General features: G+C 27.4%; 1 protein-coding gene across 1 annotated transcript in view; it reads left to right on the forward strand.

Moving 5' to 3' along the window:
- The window catches only part of LOC100204685 (anaphase-promoting complex subunit 7), a 58,682-nt gene that overhangs the window by 25,266 nt on the left and 11,073 nt on the right, over positions 1-22,343 (forward strand). Inside the window, exons 7-18 of the mRNA XM_065807102.1 lie at positions 2,262-2,294; positions 2,412-2,524; positions 2,812-2,865; positions 9,367-9,401; positions 12,004-12,096; positions 12,196-12,284; positions 12,813-12,927; positions 13,131-13,176; positions 13,568-13,663; positions 16,716-16,816; positions 21,241-21,285; positions 21,400-21,512. Of these exons, the coding sequence (XP_065663174.1) occupies positions 2,262-2,294; positions 2,412-2,524; positions 2,812-2,865; positions 9,367-9,401; positions 12,004-12,096; positions 12,196-12,284; positions 12,813-12,927; positions 13,131-13,176; positions 13,568-13,663; positions 16,716-16,816; positions 21,241-21,285; positions 21,400-21,512 (933 nt within the window). The remainder of the gene's footprint in view (positions 1-2,261; positions 2,295-2,411; positions 2,525-2,811; positions 2,866-9,366; positions 9,402-12,003; positions 12,097-12,195; positions 12,285-12,812; positions 12,928-13,130; positions 13,177-13,567; positions 13,664-16,715; positions 16,817-21,240; positions 21,286-21,399; positions 21,513-22,343) is intronic.

The raw sequence follows: 22,343 nt of genomic DNA on the forward strand, positions 1-22,343 counted from the left end.
GCACTATAGTAAATGGTTATCTTCTGATGCAAAGATTAAAAAAAGCCTACGTCGTAAACTAGAGGATTGTTTTAGCAAAAATTTATCAGATAAAAAACTATATCGAACTGCATGCCGAAGAGGCATTTAAAGCATTTCACCAATCCAAATGTAATTATTATAAGGAAAAACTAGCTCATGGTAATCAAAAAGAAACAGGGGGTATTATAAAGAATTACTTCATTCGAATAATCCTAAAACTAACAACACAATACCAGAAGCAAAATGTGATACAATAAATCAATATTTTGCAGATGAACTTGAAAGTATAAAAAAATTATCCAAAAAAGACTTGCTACAATCCCAAAATCTGATTTCATTATGGAGCAATCTCCCCCTGTAAATATATTTACAACATTTGGTACAGTCATTTCAACTGATGTTTCACATGTAATCAAAACACTCAGATATCGCCACTCGATATTATTCCGACAAACATTCTTAAAACATTTTCAGAATTATTTAGTTCAATTATAGCTCACCTCACTAACCTCTCATTTAAATCTGGAATTTTCTCAGTCTTATTCAAGGTTGCTCAAATTACACCAAAAAATCAGGACAAACAGTATTTAAACTTACTGATCTGACCTCATATCAGTTCTCAATGCAATGTCCAAAATTCTTGAACACGATGCCTTATCTCAGCTTCTTCCACATGTAATTTTAATTGTAAACTTCAATCCTTTTCAATTTGGTTTTAGGTCTAATCACTCAACAGAAACAGTACTCCTAAAGATATGCAATGACATCCTGTTAAACATTGATGGCACTTTAACCACCATTTTCCTCTCTTTAGACATATCTGCCAGATTTGATACAATCGATCACAACCTGCTAATTGCTTGTATAAAAAATGAATTTGGTGTCACAGATATTGCACTAAAATGGCTGACATCATATTGCACTCTCGAAAATCCCTAATTTCTATTGGCTTAACAAATCTAGATTGTTAGCGAGTTTAACAGGTGTACCACAAGGTAGTGTATTAAGCTTTTTTTTATTTTCAATTTTTGTTTCACCCATATATTTTATCATAGTTGAATATGGAACAAATCATCATCAATATTCCAATGATACCCAATTACATACTTTCATTAACCCAGGAAAACATAACAAAATCACTGAATACGCTAATGCAGTCACAAAACTTGGTTTCTAGAAAATGGACCTCTGTTTAAGCAAAACAGAAGCTATCTTATTTGGATTAAGGAAGCAAACTGGAAAATTTAAAAATGATTCCAAAATTACATTCTTTGGAACAACACTAACTACAGTAAATTTGGTAAGAGTCCTAGGTGTCAACCTAGATTCAACACTCTCTTTAAACCAACATATAAACAACGCTGTTAAATCCTGCAACTACCATATTTGTGCTCTTTGCCACAAACGTCAATGTTTCATCAAAGAAGCAGCTAACACAATTGCTTGTGGCACTGCTAACTCTCAACTTGACTATTGTAACAGTCTTACAAAAAAAATCTTAAAAGACAGGCTTTTACAAAAAAAAATCTTAAAAAATTAAAAAAAAAAAATTTATCAGGTTCTTACAAAAAAAATTTTAAAAACTCCAGTTACTCAAAATTGCTTCTGCTCCTTTCCATTTAAAATCAGAAAAATTGCTAAAGTCTCTTTATTGGTTACCAATCCATCAAAGAATAGTTTATAAGATATCAGTTATTACATATAAAACTTTATCAACATAATCTCCTGCATATCTATTTGAGCTTCTAGAAATCTGAATTTCAAAACAAAACACAAGTTCATCAGACTATTGCCAACTTACTCGTCTATCAAAAACTTCCCTAGGATCAAAATCTTTCTCCATGACTGCATGTCGAATATGGAATGGCTTATCTATAAACATGCAAAACTCAACCACTTTAGTAACATTCAAAAAAAGACGATGGTGTGTGTGTATAAATAAAAGATGGCGTGTCTATAAACACACAAAACTCAACCACTTTAGTAACATTCAAAAAAGACTAAAATATGAACTTTTTGTAGACGCTTTCTATATATCTAATAAACCAGACCAGAAATTTTTTTTTTAAATGATAGATTGCTTGCCCAAACCAAACCCTCAGTTGAAGTAACAGCACTTCTTTGTAGCAGAAGGCTAAAAGATAGCTGATGCAGCAGTACTCCCTTGTAGCAGCAGGCTATAAGATAGTCGATGTAGCAACACACTGCGTATCTATTTATTTTGCTTTCTTTTTTTACAGATCAGCAATTACTTGCTACAAAGATGTTTTAAGGTTATGTTTTTTTTTTAATTTTTTATTGGTAATATTTGAATAAGTAACAAAAAAAAATTTTTTTAATTATAAAAAGTTATCTTTTAATATAAATATTGCTTTTTTTTTCCTGCTTAGATTAGAACCACTTGCTTTGGAAGCAGCAACTGCCTTGTTAGATTTAGGGACACCAATGCAAGAGGTTCAAAATCTTGTCTGCAAAATTGGAACTCCATCATTTACACCTGAATGTTAAGTTATTTTTTATTAGTTTTTGTGAAAAATATACTGACTTATATTAAATGAAAAAATAGAATTATTTTCAAAACTTTTTGTTTTTTATTGTTTTTATATTATTACACATTTTTATTTGCTATTATTATTTATTAACTGTAACAAGTGTATTAATTATTTTTACAATTTGAACTTGATTGCAAAATGCTTTGTGTAATGTTTTAATAAAAAAATGCTTTGCATGTCCTTTAGAAATACTTGAATATTTGATTTTTTGTATTTTAATTTTTATGTTTCTTCTTTAGGTTGATACAATATATTAAAGGATACGCCTTAGTCTCTCTAAATAAGAATCTTAGTAAGAATTTAAGTTCTTGATATTTTCAAATTTTAAAAAGAATTGAAGTGTATTTCTACAGTTGAGTTTTAGCATCATTTTAATTTCATTTCTAATCCACCTAAATAATGTAACATAAATCCACCTACTACCTATGTAAATAATGTAACATCCTCCTACTACCTATGTAAATAATGTAACATCCACCTACTACCTATGTAAATAGTGTAACATCCACCTACTATTTATGTAAATAATGTAACATCCACCTACTACCTATGTAAATAATGTAACATCCACCTACTACCTATGTAAATATTGTAACATCCACCTACTACTTATGTAGATAATGTAACATCCACCTACTACTTATGTAGATAATGTAACATCCACCTACTACCTATGTAAATAATGTAACATCTACCTACTACCTATGTAAATAATGTAACATCCTCCTACTACCTATGTAAATAATGTAACATCCACCTACTACCTATGTAAATAGTGTAACATCCACCTACTATTTATGTAAATAATGTAACATCCACCTACTACCTATGTAAATAATGTAACATCCACCTACTACCTATGTAAATATTGTAACATCCACCTACTACTTATGTAGATAATGTAACATCCACCTACTACTTATGTAGATAATGTAACATCCACCTACTACCTATGTAAATAATGTAACATCTACCTACTGCCTATGTAAATAATGTAACATCCTCCTACTACCTATGTAAAAAATGTAACATCCACCTACTACCTATGTAAATAATGTAGCATCCACCTACTACCTATATAAATTTTCCTACCAGCTATGTAAATTTTAAATATTAGCGAAATAGATTAACACAAAAATTTGTTTTCAATCTAAAATGACCAGTACATTTTGTTAGTAGCCCAGGAATATTATTGAATTTCTAGATTTTTAAAAGTGTCTAGACTAATTTGTACCAATTGGCTTTGTGTTTTAAAACTTTGTTTTTGTTACAATGTGCAAATTGAGTATACAAAATAATTTTTATATGCTTTTAATAAAAGATTTTTTGTTTTACCAAACAATAATTTTTTATTAGACAATCAATTTTTTCTTGCAATCAATTTTGCATTACTTTTTTTGTTTTCAATTTCCAAATATTTTTTTGCAAAATTATTTGGAAAATGGTTTTTAAAAATTATTTGGGAAACAAAAAATTTGGGGGAAACAGTTTTTTTGGGTTTCTGAGAAAAACTTTCAAAGCAATTTTTAATTATTTTAAAAATATTTGATTAGCAATATGATTGAAAATGATGAATAATATTAAACATATTATTCATTCATTCTTTTAAATTTTCAAACATTGAAAAGTTAATAATAATATTGAACATTAAATAATAATAATATTGAGAATTAATAATATTGAGCATTAAATTTTGAAAATAAATTTTCAAAATTTAATGCTCAAATACTTATAATATTCTTAGGTCTGGCAAAGGCAGACTTTCATTTACAGAAAGTTTTTAGTGGACCCGAATGGAGAAAACTATCTAATTATGAAACAAAAAAAGTTGATGCGCAGTTTTAATGTTACATGATTGGATAGTTTTCTTTTCTGCTTCATTCTGCTCAAAATTTTCTCTAAGTGGAAATCCGCTTTAAATTAATTTAAATAGGATGTGAACTCAAAATTATCTCATTCACTAATTTTTCCTCCACTTGTTCATTGTTTAAAAACTCGCTCATTTTTTCAAAGTCAAAAACTATAAGTAACTAACTCAAAGTAACTAACTCATGTATACTAAGTAACTAACTCAATAACTAAGTAACTAACTCAAAGTAACTAACTCATGTATACTAAGTAACTAACTCAATAACTAAGTAACTAACTCAAAGTAACTAACTCATGTATACTAAGTAACTAACTCAATAACTAAGTAACTAACTCAAAGTAACTAACTCATGTATACTAAGTAACTAACTCAATAACTAAGTAACTAACTCAAAGTAACTAACTCATGTATACTAAGTAACTAACTCAATAACTAAGTAACTAACTCAAAGTAACTAACTCATGTATACTAAGTAACTAACTCAATAACTAAGTAACTAACTCAAAGTAACTAACTCATGTATACTAAGTAACTAACTCAATAACTAAGTAACTAACTCAAAGTAACTAACTCATGTATACTAAGTAACTAACTCAATAACTAAGTAACTAACTCAAAGTAACTAACTCATGTATACTAAGTAACTAACTCAAAAACTATAAGTAACTAACTCAAAGTAACTAACTCATGTATACTAAGTAACTAACTCAATAACTAAGTAACTAACTCAAAGTAACTAACTCATGTATACTAAGTAACTAACTCAATAACTAAGTAACTAACTCAAAGTAACTAACTCATGTATACTAAGTAACTAACTCAATAACTAAGTAACTAACTCAAAGTAACTAACTCATGTATACTAAGTAACTAACTCAATAACTAAGTAACTAACTCAAAGTAACTAACTCATGTATACTAAGTAACTAACTCAATAACTAAGTAACTAACTCAAAGTAACTAACTCATGTATACTAAGTAACTAACTCAATAACTAAGTAACTAACTCAAAGTAACTAACTCATGTATACTAAGTAACTAACTCAATAACTAAGTAACTAACTCAAAGTAACTAACTCATGTATACTAAGTAACTAACTCAATAACTAAGTAACTAACTCAAAGTAACTAACTCATGTATACTAAGTAACTAACTCAATAACTAAGTAACTAACTCAAAGTAACTAACTCATGTATACTAAGTAACTAACTCAATAACTAAGTAACTAACTCAAAGTAACTAACTCATGTATACTAAGTAACTAACTCAATAACTAAGTAACTAACTCAAAGTAACTAACTCATGTATACTAAGTAACTAACTCAATAACTAAGTAACTAACTCAAAGTAACTAACTCATGTATACTAAGTAACTAACTCAATAACTAAGTAACTAACTCAAAGTAACTAACTCATGTATACTAAGTAACTAACTCAATAACTAAGTAACTAACTCAAAGTAACTAACTCATGTATACTAAGTAACTAACTCAATAACTAAGTAACTAACTCAAAGTAACTAACTCATGTATACTAAGTAACTAACTCAATAACTAAGTAACTAACTCAAAGTAACTAACTCATGTATACTAAGTAACTAACTCAATAACTAAGTAACTAACTCAAAGTAACTAACTCATGTATACTAAGTAACTAACTCAATAACTAAGTAACTAACTCAAAGTAACTAACTCATGTATACTAAGTAACTAACTCAATAACTAAGTAACTAACTCAAAGTAACTAACTCATGTATACTAAGTAACTAACTCAATAACTAAGTAACTAACTCAAAGTAACTAACTCATGTATACTAAGTAACTAACTCAATAACTAAGTAACTAACTCAAAGTAACTAACTCATGTATACTAAGTAACTAACTCAATAACTAAGTAACTAACTCAAAGTAACTAACTCATGTATACTAAGTAACTAACTCAATAACTAAGTAACTAACTCAAAGTAACTAACTCATGTATACTAAGTAACTAACTCAATAACTAAGTAACTAACTCAAAGTAACTAACTCATGTATACTAAGTAACTAACTCAATAACTAAGTAACTAACTCAAAGTAACTAACTCATGTATACTAAGTAACTAACTCAATAACTAAGTAACTAACTCAAAGTAACTAACTCATGTATACTAAGTAACTAACTCAATAACTAAGTAACTAACTCAAAGTAACTAACTCATGTATACTAAGTAACTAACTCAATAACTAAGTAACTAACTCAAAGTAACTAACTCATGTATACTAAGTAACTAACTCAATAACTAAGTAACTAACTCAAAGTAACTAACTCATGTATACTAAGTAACTAACTCAATAACTAAGTAACTAACTCAAAGTAACTAACTCATGTATACTAAGTAACTAACTCAATAACTAAGTAACTAACTCAAAGTAACTAACTCATGTATACTAAGTAACTAACTCAATAACTAAGTAACTAACTCAAAGTAACTAACTCATGTATACTAAGTAACTAACTCAATAACTAAGTAACTAACTCAAAGTAACTAACTCATGTATACTAAGTAACTAACTCAATAACTAAGTAACTAACTCAAAGTAACTAACTCATGTATACTAAGTAACTAACTCAATAACTAAGTAACTAACTCAAAGTAACTAACTCATGTATACTAAGTAACTAACTCAATAACTAAGTAACTAACTCAAAGTAACTAACTCATGTATACTAAGTAACTAACTCAATAACTAAGTAACTAACTCAAAGTAACTAACTCATGTATACTAAGTAACTAACTCAATAACTAAGTAACTAACTCAAAGTAACTAACTCATGTATACTAAGTAACTAACTCAATAACTAAGTAACTAACTCAAAGTAACTAACTCATGTATACTAAGTAACTAACTCAATAACTAAGTAACTAACTCAAAGTAACTAACTCATGTATACTAAGTAACTAACTCAATAACTAAGTAACTAACTCAAAGTAACTAACTCATGTATACTAAGTAACTAACTCAATAACTAAGTAACTAACTCAAAGTAACTAACTCATGTATACTAAGTAACTAACTCAATAACTAAGTAACTAACTCAAAGTAACTAACTCATGTATACTAAGTAACTAACTCAATAACTAAGTAACTAACTCAAAGTAACTAACTCATGTATACTAAGTAACTAACTCAATAACTAAGTAACTAACTCAAAGTAACTAACTCATGTATACTAAGTAACTAACTCAATAACTAAGTAACTAACTCAAAGTAACTAACTCATGTATACTAAGTAACTAACTCAATAACTAAGTAACTAACTCAAAGTAACTAACTCATGTATACTAAGTAACTAACTCAATAACTAAGTAACTAACTCAAAGTAACTAACTCATGTATACTAAGTAACTAACTCAATAACTAAGTAACTAACTCAAAGTAACTAACTCATGTATACTAAGTAACTAACTCAATAACTAAGTAACTAACTCAAAGTAACTAACTCATGTATACTAAGTAACTAACTCAATAACTAAGTAACTAACTCAAAGTAACTAACTCATGTATACTAAGTAACTAACTCAATAACTAAGTAACTAACTCAAAGTAACTAACTCATGTATACTAAGTAACTAACTCAATAACTAAGTAACTAACTCAAAGTAACTAACTCATGTATACTAAGTAACTAACTCAATAACTAAGTAACTAACTCAAAGTAACTAACTCATGTATACTAAGTAACTAACTCAATAACTAAGTAACTAACTCAAAGTAACTAACTCATGTATACTAAGTAACTAACTCAATAACTAAGTAACTAACTCAAAGTAACTAACTCATGTATACTAAGTAACTAACTCAATAACTAAGTAACTAACTCAAAGTAACTAACTCATGTATACTAAGTAACTAACTCAATAACTAAGTAACTAACTCAAAGTAACTAACTCATGTATACTAAGTAACTAACTCAATAACTAAGTAACTAACTCAAAGTAACTAACTCATGTATACTAAGTAACTAACTCAATAACTAAGTAACTAACTCAAAGTAACTAACTCATGTATACTAAGTAACTAACTCAATAACTAAGTAACTAACTCAAAGTAACTAACTCATGTATACTAAGTAACTAACTCAATAACTAAGTAACTAACTCAAAGTAACTAACTCATGTATACTAAGTAACTAACTCAATAACTAAGTAACTAACTCAAAGTAACTAACTCATGTATACTAAGTAACTAACTCAATAACTAAGTAACTAACTCAAAGTAACTAACTCATGTATACTAAGTAACTAACTCAATAACTAAGTAACTAACTCAAAGTAACTAACTCATGTATACTAAGTAACTAACTCAATAACTAAGTAACTAACTCAAAGTAACTAACTCATGTATACTAAGTAACTAACTCAATAACTAAGTAACTAACTCAAAGTAACTAACTCATGTATACTAAGTAACTAACTCAATAACTAAGTAACTAACTCAAAGTAACTAACTCATGTATACTAAGTAACTAACTCAATAACTAAGTAACTAACTCAAAGTAACTAACTCATGTATACTAAGTAACTAACTCAATAACTAAGTAACTAACTCAAAGTAACTAACTCATGTATACTAAGTAACTAACTCAATAACTAAGTAACTAACTCAAAGTAACTAACTCATGTATACTAAGTAACTAACTCAATAACTAAGTAACTAACTCAAAGTAACTAACTCATGTATACTAAGTAACTAACTCAATAACTAAGTAACTAACTCAAAGTAACTAACTCATGTATACTAAGTAACTAACTCAATAACTAAGTAACTAACTCAAAGTAACTAACTCATAACTATTTCAAAAGTCAAAAACTATAAAGTAGTATTTGTTCAGTTATTTTTGAAAAGTATATTTTCATGATATTCAACTTTTTTGTTTAGAAGCATTACAAGTTTTTAAACCTCTTGAAAATCAGGTTTTTTATTTATTATTTTATTTTTTTTAAATCACTTTCTTGCATCATGACCTACTTAAAGTTCACAGCCTTGTATTCTGCATTTTTGCAAAAAAAAATCAGGTAATAAACCAACTCCTGTATTTTCTTCTCCAACAAACAAAGATATAAAAAACAAATGAAAAATGAATTTTATGAACAGAAAAAACTAGGAACTTATTTCTTCATCTGTATTTCCCCATATATGTGACCCATTTTATTAAGTATTATAAATATTATAAAAATATTTTAATAAATATAATTACTATTATATATAGTAAACTTATTTAGAAAGGTGAACAAGGTAAAAGGTTCCATTTTATTAATGCCTTTAAACCAGTTTCTACTATTTATCCACTCTATAGAAATCTTTTTGTACTGCCTACAATTTTATTATCAAGAAGATCTCTGCTGAGTATTGTGGAGAAGATCTCTGCTGAGTATTGTGAAGAAGATCTCTGCTGAGTATTGCGGAGGAGATTTTATTGATCACAACGATAAGAATGAACTTTATAAAAATATTGTATTTTTTTTATGATGATAGTGTTAAAAGAAAATGTATCATGCATTATAAAAGGCTCGCCAGTCACCAAAATCAACATTGATTGGTTAAAAGATGAAATTTTGAGCTGCTTAGATATTTTAAATATGAGTGGTTTTAATGTAAGATCTATTTTGTTTGATAACCATGACAACCATACTAATAATGTTTCAACCTACTCAAAATTATTAAAGTTACATGATCAGTCTATTCAAAGTGTCTTTATAAATTTTTAATCGCAAAAAGTTTATTTTTCAAATGTATATACCAGATAAAAAATAATTTGTTAAATAAAAAAAGATTTTTTTAACCTGCAATATTTGATGATATTATTGTCAAGTCTGATGAAATTTCCTGGAAACTGTTGTATGATATTCACAAAAAGGATAAAAATTTGAATTCAAATTTAAGAAAAGTTCCTAGAATCTGCAATAATCTTTTACACTCAGGCAAATTTAAACAGAATGTTCAGATTGCACATAACATTTTTAATGAAACTACAATAGCTGCTATAAAATCTTCAAAATTGTAAAGATGCTTCAAGTTTCCTTGATCTTTTCAAAGTATGGTGGACAATTTCTAAATTAAAAGACCAATTTTGTTTTAGTAATCGACTCGGAACAGCAGCTACTAAAGATGATGAGTTTGATGAAGCAACTTCAAAAATTTTTTACCTTATCAGCTCAAACATCTTCAGCTTTACAAAGGATACTTTTATGCCAAGATCACATCACAAGCATCACTTATATAAGACCTTTTAAATTATGGCTCTGATTTTATTTTAACTGCTTGTTTCCAAAGTGACCCTATTGAAAGACGTTTTGACTAATATTGCCAAATAAAAGTAGCAGGTTTCTGGTAAGCTTGAAGTATGTTTTATGTAGTAAGATAAAAATAAAAAGCAAAAATTGAATAAAAGAAACAATATATCAATTAAAAATTACATCAAACTAAAAATTGGTAAAAGAAAGCGCCAATAATATGGAAGATATCAAAGCTAATGAGACAAACTTTCCAGAAATGTCTTTAAATAAAATAGAAGATATTAGTTATGAAAAAGTTATACTGTCTGATAAATCTCGTTAAGTTGCAGTGTATGTTGCTGGGTATATAGCATAAAAGTCAATACAAAGTTTAAAGAATTTGCAAAAAAAAAATTTATCTGCAGTAATTCTACAATAGATTTACAAGATATTAAAAATATTTTGTCAAGAAGCGGCCTGATATTTTTGTGATGGTTTTGCATATATCGATTTTATTTTTGATATTATCAATAGTTTAAATCTGCGAAAAAAAAATCTAAACTTTCTCTCAATATTGCAATGAAACATAAAGCATTTTTATGTTTCACCCATTGGATTAAGGGTCAAGATCTTGTTCATCACACTATTTCAAACATACAATTTAAAAATCATTAAAATATTTATATTATGTTTTTGTATTGATCAGGACAAAAAAGAAAAACTATTTTTGATATTTTATTGAGTGTTAAACAACTCCAATTAATATAAATAAGACATATTATTGAAGCTTTCATATAAGTCCAATTTAGATGTTTGTGAATTTAAATATAAATGTAGGGAAAATGTTGATATAATATAAATTTTTTCTAATTTTACTGCGAAAATGAAGAATGTAGGGTGGTGTGTTTTAAGTAGGCCATGCTTGCATATTTTTTAATCTTTTTATATAATTTAACAAATTTAATAAATGATAAATTAAGTATATATATATATATATATATTATATATATATATATATATATATATATATATATATATATATATATATATATATATATATATATATATATATATATATACAGACAAATTTATAAAAAAAAGTATACTTATGTGGATAAATAGATTATCAGGGACATTTTTGTGTACCTATAAGTTTGTTGCTCCAAAAAGTATATTTTTTTTGTTTGTAAAAAATGATCTCTGTAAGCAACTTTTAGGAAAAGTAAAAACTACATCTTATAGCCTGCTGTAAGAGTACTACTACATTGAGTTTAAGTAATTGTTTATTTCATTATTATAGACTTTGAAAAATAACCCTTTTCTTATTGCACAAATTGCTGAATCTTATTTCAAAGCTGGAGATATTGAAAATGCAAAACTAACATATGAAAGAGTGAGTTGTTTTTTTTACTGTAGTAAAATTCACATGGCTTCCTCTATCAAAGATTTTAATTGAAATAACCTGTTCAAGTTTTTTTTTTGTTCTCTCTAGATACGCTTGGTTAATAAATATTATATCAAAGGAATGGATATATACGCACAGCTATTGGCTGATGATAACCAAAAGGCTGACTTACAAATGTAAGAATAATTTGAGTAGAATACTTTAACAGAATATTTGAAAGCATTAACAATATTTTTAAAACAAATGTATATAGTGGATGAAAAACAAAAGTTTTTTGGCTTGTATAAAAGTTTAACCTACTTGTAGTTCACAAAAGTTTTTCTTTACCATGGTTTAGTTGTTTTAAAACAATTTTTACTTGAACTTATAGAAGTTGTATAAGTTTTATATTTATTAGAAAAATCACTGAAACTATATTCAAAGGTCGTATCAGCGTATCAGGCTTCATATTGCATAGTTAGCTGTCTCAAAGACTTACTTTTCAGTATTATTAGTTATAAATTCCAAATTATATTTGGTAGAAATTTGTTCAATATGGTTTCACAGTTTATTGCAAAATTTCCACAAATAACCAATCAACTTCAAACATTCAGCATTCATTAATTCAGCATTAATTAATTAATTAATTCAGAATTTAGTTAAACAAAAAAAAATATTTTTAATTATATTTTTTTTTAAGAAAACAAAAAAATTGATTAATTTAGGTTATCCCAGGATCTTTTAGAAATCAATGATCAAAGTGTTGAATGCTGGGTAACTTTGGCATATTATTCTTTTTGTTCTGCACAAAAAGCTCGAGCAGTTTATTTCGCTCAAAAGGTTTAAAAAAAATTTTTAATTAAAATATTGTAAAATTTTAATTAGTTAAATTAATTAAATATTCTAATTGTTGTGTTGATTATCAAATGTTGTTAAGTTACTTTTTTTCTAATGGAAATCCGAAAGTGTAGTTAGATTCAATCACCACTTTTGGAAAATTCCGTAATTTAATTTCAGTATTGTTTTTTTCTTTCTTTTTTAAGGCTCATGTGACTGATGTTACTAATATTCAAGCATTACTTTTAAAAGGTTTTTGTTTTATATTTTATTTCTCTACATATATACAGTATAATTTTTACCAGTTTTTTTTTTTTAAATCATTTTATCAGGTATTTATTCAAAGAAAAAAATGAATTTTTAAAATCACGCAGACTAACTTAAAAAATACCATACTGCCAGCGCTTTTTTGTGCGCTGGCATTAAATTTCAAATAAGGAAGACTATGTGTATATGTATATATATATATATATATATATATATATATATATATATATATATATATATATATATATATATATATGTATGTATGTATATATATATATATATATATATATATATATATATATATATATATATATATATATATATATATATATATATATATATATAAGGATTTTCATTATTTATCTTTTTGTTTAAGCTTCACTTCTGCATTCATTAAACAAGACTCAGGAAGCACTTATTCACTTTAGGGAAGCTATAAGATTAGATCCAAAAAGATTTGATTCATATTCTGGTAAGTTTTTTTTTTTAAAGTGTAAGTAGAATTTGTCATTCATTTTTAACTGTAGTATATGCTCATATATTACTCGGATAATATATTGGATAATATATTATCACTCAAATTAAGCAACTTAAAGTTTGGGGAACAAAAAAAAATCAAATTTTTTGAAAATTATGAAAGTTGTTGTATTTTATTAACAATTTGCGGTTGCCTTACATAAAAAATACAAATATCAAAATACAAGGAAAGAAGAAAGAAACAAACACGAATACAATGTTTATAAGCACTATTTTTTTTTATATAAGATCTAGCTCAATTTATTATAGTTGTGAGCAAGTAATAGTAACCTTTTGTAGATTTTTATGGAGTGTTCAACTTAAGGACGATCAGGTTTGATGCTTCAATAATAGTCAGCCATCATATCTACATTCCATTCTACCCTAATAACGTTCTTCCAATCTTGGTGAAATTGTTCACCTTGCTCTTCACTAACAACACCAAAATTTTCCGGATGGCTATGCAAAAAATGTAGTTTAGTACTTATGTTACAACCAAGTACTTTATACCTCTCTAATAGTTTCTGAACAATCTCTGCTTAATTAGTTGCACATATATTTCCAATAAAGTTCTTGACAACATCCTTGAATGATAATCAAGCATTCTTCTCAAGGTCTGACATTTTTAGTGAACTGTTTATCTTTGATAAGCTGCCAAATTTATGGACCATCAAACACACCACTCTTGATTTTTGCAATCTAAAGTCCAGGAAATTGTAAGGTGATATACTTGAAACAGTCGCCCGTAGTGGAAATGCAAGTTGCTTCATGAGACCTATTTTTATGTGCAGAGGTTGGCATATTATTTTCTTCTGTGGCTATTTCCTAAGTGGCTTATTTAGAATGTTGGGATCTCCAGGTTTAAGATCTTATCTTGGAGGCCGATTTTTCTCTATCCAATGCTTCTTTCGAGCTCTGCTATCTCACATACAAAGCAGGGATAAGTTGCGTACCCAGGTTGCTGGCCAAGGAAGAAGCACACCATTTTTTCATGGTTAACACAGATGACCCAGTTGTGTTTGTATTGCAATAACTCAATAACTATCTTTATATTTCCATGTTCTTCACAAAGAATAACTGAATGGCCAATAGGAACTGAATCTTATAAATTGCTATTATGTAAAAGGATACACTTTAAGCTCTGCTTCAAGCTATATATAGTTCAAAAGTATGATACCTTCACTCCTTTTTCCAGCAAGTTTTTCTCAGTCTTGCAGCTACGATTTTTAAGCTTTTGAGAGGCCCAAATCTAGTGCCAAATTATTCAATTCATGCTGGTCAAATCCACTATGAACTGAACTCAAGTGTTTCAAAATCTATATCATTGCAGTCATTGCATTCTTCAACATCAATCAGGTCTTCTACATGAAGTAGTTGCTCAAAAACTGGCACTGGAATTCCAACAGAATGATGCATCGATCTAATAACTGAAAATAGATGGGATATTCTATTTCACTTTTATTTTTCTAGTTAAATCCTGATGTTTTCACTAAACAAAAGTAACAGGCTGTGGAATGATCTTTTTGCTCCTGCCAAACCATGGAAATACCAAATTTTCATGTTTTCTTTGGCTAATAGTAAACTCTCAACACATTGCTTGCACACTTTGTGAGAGGCCTATGGCTTGTCTTGATTACCAAGTTTTACTTTAAAATTTGAAAAATATGCTTGTTTGACAAATGTAATGATGTTTTTCCTCTGCTTCAGTATCATGAAATAACCATAAGAATAGCAAAAGGTTGTTTATACATTTATGACATAAAGAAGTAGGAGCATACATGATCTGAAATAAAGTGATATATTTATATATCTTTGTTAGTGTGTAAAACAATTAGATGAAATAGTTATAAGCTTATAAAACTGAAAAAATAGCATACAGAGAAATAAAACTTGAATATATTGATTTTACTGACCAATTAGAAGCTGTAATCACCACTTGACACTCTTTTTTAATTGTAACTGCCAATCAGATTAAATGAAATCAAGTCTCACTACAGCTAAAGATTAAAACTTTCTTTATCTGTAGGGTAAGCTGTACAGAAAAAGCATGCTAAAAATAAAAACTGGTAGCAAATTTTTAATCAGCCAATTTTAGTTAAAATCAGCATAAAAATCAAAGTCAAAAGAAAAAAAGTTTCGAATTGTTCCTAAATTAAAATTATTTTCTAATTGATCTAATTTAAATTGTTATTAAATTTAATCTAATGAAATCTGAATCTATCTTAAATTTTTATTAAATTAATGTGACAACAAAATTGGCTCAAAGATTTTTTAAATGTTCTATTAAACTCATAAGTAGCAGTTTGATTAGATCTTGGGTTATTGATCTTAGGTACTTTCCTGGATGGTTTTGGATTCTTTTTTTCTTTATAACCTGGATATGCTTGTTATACTATTTTTATTTTTTTACTTGTTATAATGAAATGCCCACATTTTGAGCATAATACCACTTGCTTACTGCTAATAATATCACTTACTTAATGCTAATAATATCACTTGCTTACTGCCTTACTTACCTTTTGAGCATAATACCATTTGCTTACTGCTAATAATATCACTTGCTTAATGCTAATAATATCACTTGCTTACTGCTAATAATACCACTTGCTTACTGCTAATAATACCACTTGCTTACTGCTAATAATACCACTTGCTTACTGCTAATAATATCACTTGCTTACTGCTAATAATATCACTTGCTTACTGCTAATAATACCACTTGCTTACTGCTAATAATACCACTTGCTTACTGCTAATAATATCACTTGCTTACTGCTGTTAATACCACTTGCTTACTGCCTTACTTACCTTTTGAGCATAATACCACTTGCTTACTGCTAATAATATCACTTGCTTACAGCTAATAATATGAAAATAATACTGATTAAAAAATGTAATACTGCATTGTTTATTCAAAAATTAATAATAAATAATATAATAAATAATAACTTATAGCAGTTTATATATAATTTAAAATTAAATTAAATTTGTTTTGAAAATTAATTTAGGATTAGTGGATTGTCATATCTCAACCAAAAAACTAAAAGACGGTTTGTTTATTGCTCGAAATGCACATAAAACAATTGGAACAAATGCAAGAACACTCACTGTAATTTATTTTGAGTTGAATTTTTTTTTCTTTATATATGTATAAGTGTTTGTATGAATCAGTGCTTTTTAAACAACACTGATTTATATATAAATACGTCACCCTATATTTGTCAATTTTAACCATTAAAAAAATCATAGTTTTAAAGATTGCATCAAAAAAATGAGTTTTTGAATGCAATTTATCTTTTTATCTTATCAAGTACTGTTTTAAGAATTTATTTGTATATTGGTGAATTAATTGCTTTTCAAACCTATTGAATTTTACAAAATTGTTCTAATGATGCATAAAATTGACTGCAAAAAAAATAATCCTACAGTTCAAAAAAAATGTCAAATTGATCAAATTCTATCAAAATTAGTATCAAGTGGGGCCTCCTTTAGCCTTGATGGCCTCATCTAGACAATTTGGCATTGAGTTGACCAAATTTTGGGTCTCTTCATTTGTTATATTATCCCATGCGCTCATTATAGGTTCTTTAAAATTATCTTTGCATCTAAATGCTCGGTCGCCAATTTTTCTGTACAAAATATACCACAAATTTTCTATTGGATTCAAGTCCAGGCTTTGAGATGGCCATTCCAAAACATTGATGTTATTTATGTCAAAAAATACCTTTGGTTTCTTAGCGGTAGGTTTTGGATTGCTATCCTGCTGGAGTATGAAATCGCTTCCCATTCTCAATTTTTAAGTATATGGTTGCAAGTTGGCTTTGAGAATTTCACAATACATTGAAGCATCCATTTTGTCAACAATAAATGTCAATTTCCCCACTCCTTTTTAACTCATACTACCCTAAACCAACACATTTCCTCCTCCATGCATTACACTACCTCGCAAACAACTCAATTTATAAGCTTCTCCTTTTTTTCGCCACACTTTTTGGGCTCAATCCAATGAGACAAAATTTTTTTCCAATATGATATCACCACAAATTTTTTTCCAATATGATATCAGCATTTTTAATTACTTCGATGCAAATTCCAATCGACGTTTCATTTGTTTAGAAGTTAAAAAAGGTTTATTTCAAAACACTCTACCTCTATATCCTTGTTCTCTTATACAATTTCTGATTGTTTAGGGAGTACTGTGATGTTATGATCTTCTTGAATTTTTATAGCTAATTTAGTTACCAAAACAAATCTATTTTTCTTCAAATTAATGATGACATTAATGATATTTCAATCAATTCTACTAGTGGTCTTGCGTTTTCGTCCTCTACCAACCACACTAGTAATGGTTCCAATCAGATTATGCTTCTTAAAAATTGAGAAAATGAAGTTATGTTTTGACTCAAATAGCATCAATGTTTTGGAATGGCCATCTTAAAGTCCGGAATTGAATCATTGGTGGTATTTTTTGTACAGAAAAATTGGCAAACAAGCATTAAGACGCAAAGACAACTTGAAAGAAGCTATAATGAGGGCTGTGATAATATAACAACAGATCAGACCCAAAGTTTGGTCAACTTAATGCCAAATTATCTAGATGAGTCCATCAAGGCTAAAGGAGGCCCCAGTCGATACTAATTTCCATGGAATTTGATCAATTTGACATTATTTTTGAACTGTAAGATTTTTTTTTTTTTGCAGTCAATATTATGCATCATTTAAAAATTTATATGTATATATATTAGCCCTTCGAATTAGGAAAAATAAGGTCGGCAATTTATTGCCAACCTTAATCTGTTAGAGGGTGGCATCAGGTCGACAAAAATAATTGACTCAAAGAGGTTCTCATAAAACATAGAAACAAGATTGGCGGTTTTTTGCCGACCCCAAACACATTTAGGTCAGCAATTAGGTCGGCATTGCCAAATACTGACCTTAATTCTGAGGGTTGATATATATGTATACATATACTGTATAAAGTATGTAATATAAATATTGTAAAAATAGTATAAACTGGTATATAATTGTAAAAATAAGCATAATAAAAACTATGAAACTGATAAAAGATTTCCTATATAAATAAACAGAAAGAATTATTGAAAATTATTTTAACTACACATGTCAAATATAACAAAAGAACTAAAAATGATTGATCACTATAATATGGATAAAACCTCTCTTATTTATGAGCATCTTAACCCAAAAGAAAAATGTTTCACTAATTATAGTGATTTTTTTTTACTTTAGACCTTTAACAAAATTGAGTTGAAAATTTAAGAATATTTTTATATAGAGTGGGAAAAGCTCAATACAAATTAACAAGTAAATTATGTTAAAATGACTCTTACCATTTAAAATAGTTTAACATTTATTTATATATAATAGTCATTTTTTTAATTTAACAATTAAAAAAAATGCTATATTAAACTCCTGACTAAAACTTTTAATAAAATAATACTGGATTAAAAGGTAGCACAAGACCTTTAAACATATCCCTGATATCATAAAATTTTTTTTTTAAGTTTGTCATGTTGGGTCTCAAAAAAAGTGAACTCCTGCTCTTGCAAAAAAGTGTCACTACATCAACTGAGGATTTGGGATGGTAAAGCAATCTTTTCTTTTATTACTTGTGATTTCATTAGAAAAAGAAGAAAAAAACAAATAATAATGAAAGAAAAGCTTGCTGCTCCATGCCAAATTCTCAGTTGATATAGCAGCACTCCTTGCAGCAGCATGTTATAAGTTGATGTATGTAAATTTGGTTATTTGTAATTAGTTAACTAATATAGTTAACTAATTACAATTAACCAAATATCATTACAAATAATTACAAACTAATCAACGCATTTAAACATATGATAAAAATAAACAAGTTTTTAAAATATAACACAAACAAAAGTTTATTTTTGCTCTTTGTTTTCCTCTACAAACAAGTTTTGGCATACGTTTGATTAAATTATCCATATAAGTTGAATATTTTTCCACACTCGTTGCAAATTTGACCACAAATGAGTTGTTGATGTAGGACACTCTTTCCTTACCTCATGATGCAGTTGTTCCCATAGTAACTCTATTGGGTTGAGATCAGGGAATTGTGGGGGTCATGTCATAATTTTTTTTTTGCAAATAGTTTGTACAGTATTTAGTTGTGTGTTTTGGGTCATTATCTTGTTGCATGGTGAACCTGTGGCCAATTAGACACTTTCCACAAGGCACAGCATGTCTACATAATATCTTATGATATCCGTTCTTATCAAGAATTCCATTTATTTTCATGAAATTACCAACCTGATTAAAAGCAAAACAGCCCCACACCATTACTGAACCTCCACCATGTTTGACCGTAGGCTGTATACACTGTAGATGAAATTTTTCAGTAGCTGTTTGTCGCACAAAGATCTGTCACTTTATTCCAAAAACATGAAATTTAGATTCGTCTATCCACAATACATTTCACCAGTCTATATCTGTCCAATTTGAATGTGCTTGAGCCCACTGAAGCCTCTTTTTCCGATTTATTGTTTTTAGAAGAAGTTTTTCAAACAGCTACTCTACCATATAAGCCTACAGTTTTCAAGCGACATCTTAGAGTTCTTTTTGAAATAGTTTTATTATGAGCAGCATTGAAGTTAGACATTTTTCTTGGGCTGTTAATTGTCTATTTCGTTTACAAGAGAGTATAATTGAATTGTCTTCAGTCTTTGATGTTTTGCAGGAAGTCCAGTTCTTTTCCTCTCTTTATTTGTACAAGTACATTTAAAATGACAAATAGTATCACTCACTGCTCATTGCGGTATTTGTAACAATTTTTGAATATATCTAGTAGAACAACCATCATTTACCAGAGCAACAATTGAAGAACGTGTTTCTAGTAATAAATTACATTTCTTTGACATTTTGTATTATTTTCTAAAGTTTCAGTCTAAAATTAATCAAAGCGCACTTTTATAAACTAGAAATTTTAAAATAATATCAAATTTTATAAACTAAAAATTAAAAAATAATATCAAATTTGATTAAATTAATTTATTAATCCAATATATTATATTAACTTCAACGAAATTATGCTTTGATGACAAAAGAACAGTTGAATTTTATTTACAAATTTTTTACTAAGTATGTTCAAGTATATTTATAAACCAAAAATGAAGAAAACATAGATTTTGCATTTCAATATTAAAAACACATTAGCACATCTTAATTGAATTGTTTTATGGCTTATATACAATTTTAAAATTTAATATCAATTATTACAAGTTTATTTAAAACATTAGCACATCTTAATCAAATTAATTTATGACTTATAAAGAATTTTAAAATAGGTAAAAAAACTATTTATTATGTGGTTGTTTTTATATATATATATATATATATATATATATATATATATATATATATATATATATATATATATATATATATATATATATATATATATATATATATATATATATATATATATATATATATATATATATGTATATATATACACACACATAAATAAACAGATATAAATTTACATTGATTGTTTAGCTTTGTGCAAAAGTATATGCAGAAGAAACACAAACTTTAGAAAAGGTTTATGTTTTTCTTGTTTCTTATAATAACGTTACATTTTTTAAATTATTTTTATGTAATATAATTCTTATCAGTCTTCTTTTATACATTATTTTTATGTATTTGTGTTTTTAGGCTAAAAGCATGTTGAAAAAAGCTTTATCTACTGATGCATCATATGTCCCCGCAACAATCATTCTTGCTGAAGTACTCATTAAAGAAAAACTTTATAACGAGGCTGAGCAGGTGTGAGTGCCTTTATTGTATATATAAATATAAATATTTTTTATTTTTAAATAAAGTAAAATTTTCAAACTATCTAACTTGGAGTTCGTTTGTGTACATAATGGTACAAATAATTATTTACATGTTTTTCTTGTTCTTTTATTATGTGGTTGTTTTTCTATTATGTTGGACATTCTTTTAAGTTGCATTTTGTGGTCCTACTTTCAGCTTCTAAAATTCCCATCATCACCTTCTAAAATTATACAAAATTTTTTTGAGCGTTAATAAACAATTAAAATTAACTGACATTTAACTGGCAGTTAAATGACTTGTTACTTTTACACAAAAATTCAAAGGACAGAGTACTATTTTTAGTTTTAACACACTACCCATTATCAAGATTAATACCACCATTTAAAGGGAAATGAGAGATGACTCGGTATTTTAAGTTACCAGTTCTCTTAATTGTTAGCAATACTCTTAAGATTTCATTTAAAAACTACTCTGTATCTAACTTTTCTAGATATTTTTCTTAGTTTTGGGGATAACGATGGTATCCATAATACAGAAGGAATGTTTTCATAATCTGATTAAGTCCCTTATGGACCATTTTTTTTCAATTAGTTTAGCAATAATTTTTTATAATTAGATTAGCCCTGTGAGTGGAACCTTTAAATATTGTGCCTAAAATTTAGGGTTTAATGATTTTAGTGAGGTTTAAATTGAATATTCCTAATGGCTTTCTATCTGTAAACTTTAAACTCATGTTCACCTTTAGTGTTATTTGTTATTGTTATATTGAGGAAGTTTAGAGTTCTATTTTCACGTTCAATTTTAATTGCGTATTCGAGATA

Source organism: Hydra vulgaris, chromosome 10 (assembly GCF_038396675.1).
Source record: "Hydra vulgaris chromosome 10, alternate assembly HydraT2T_AEP".
NCBI classification, from domain to species: Eukaryota; Metazoa; Cnidaria; class Hydrozoa; order Anthoathecata; family Hydridae; genus Hydra; species Hydra vulgaris.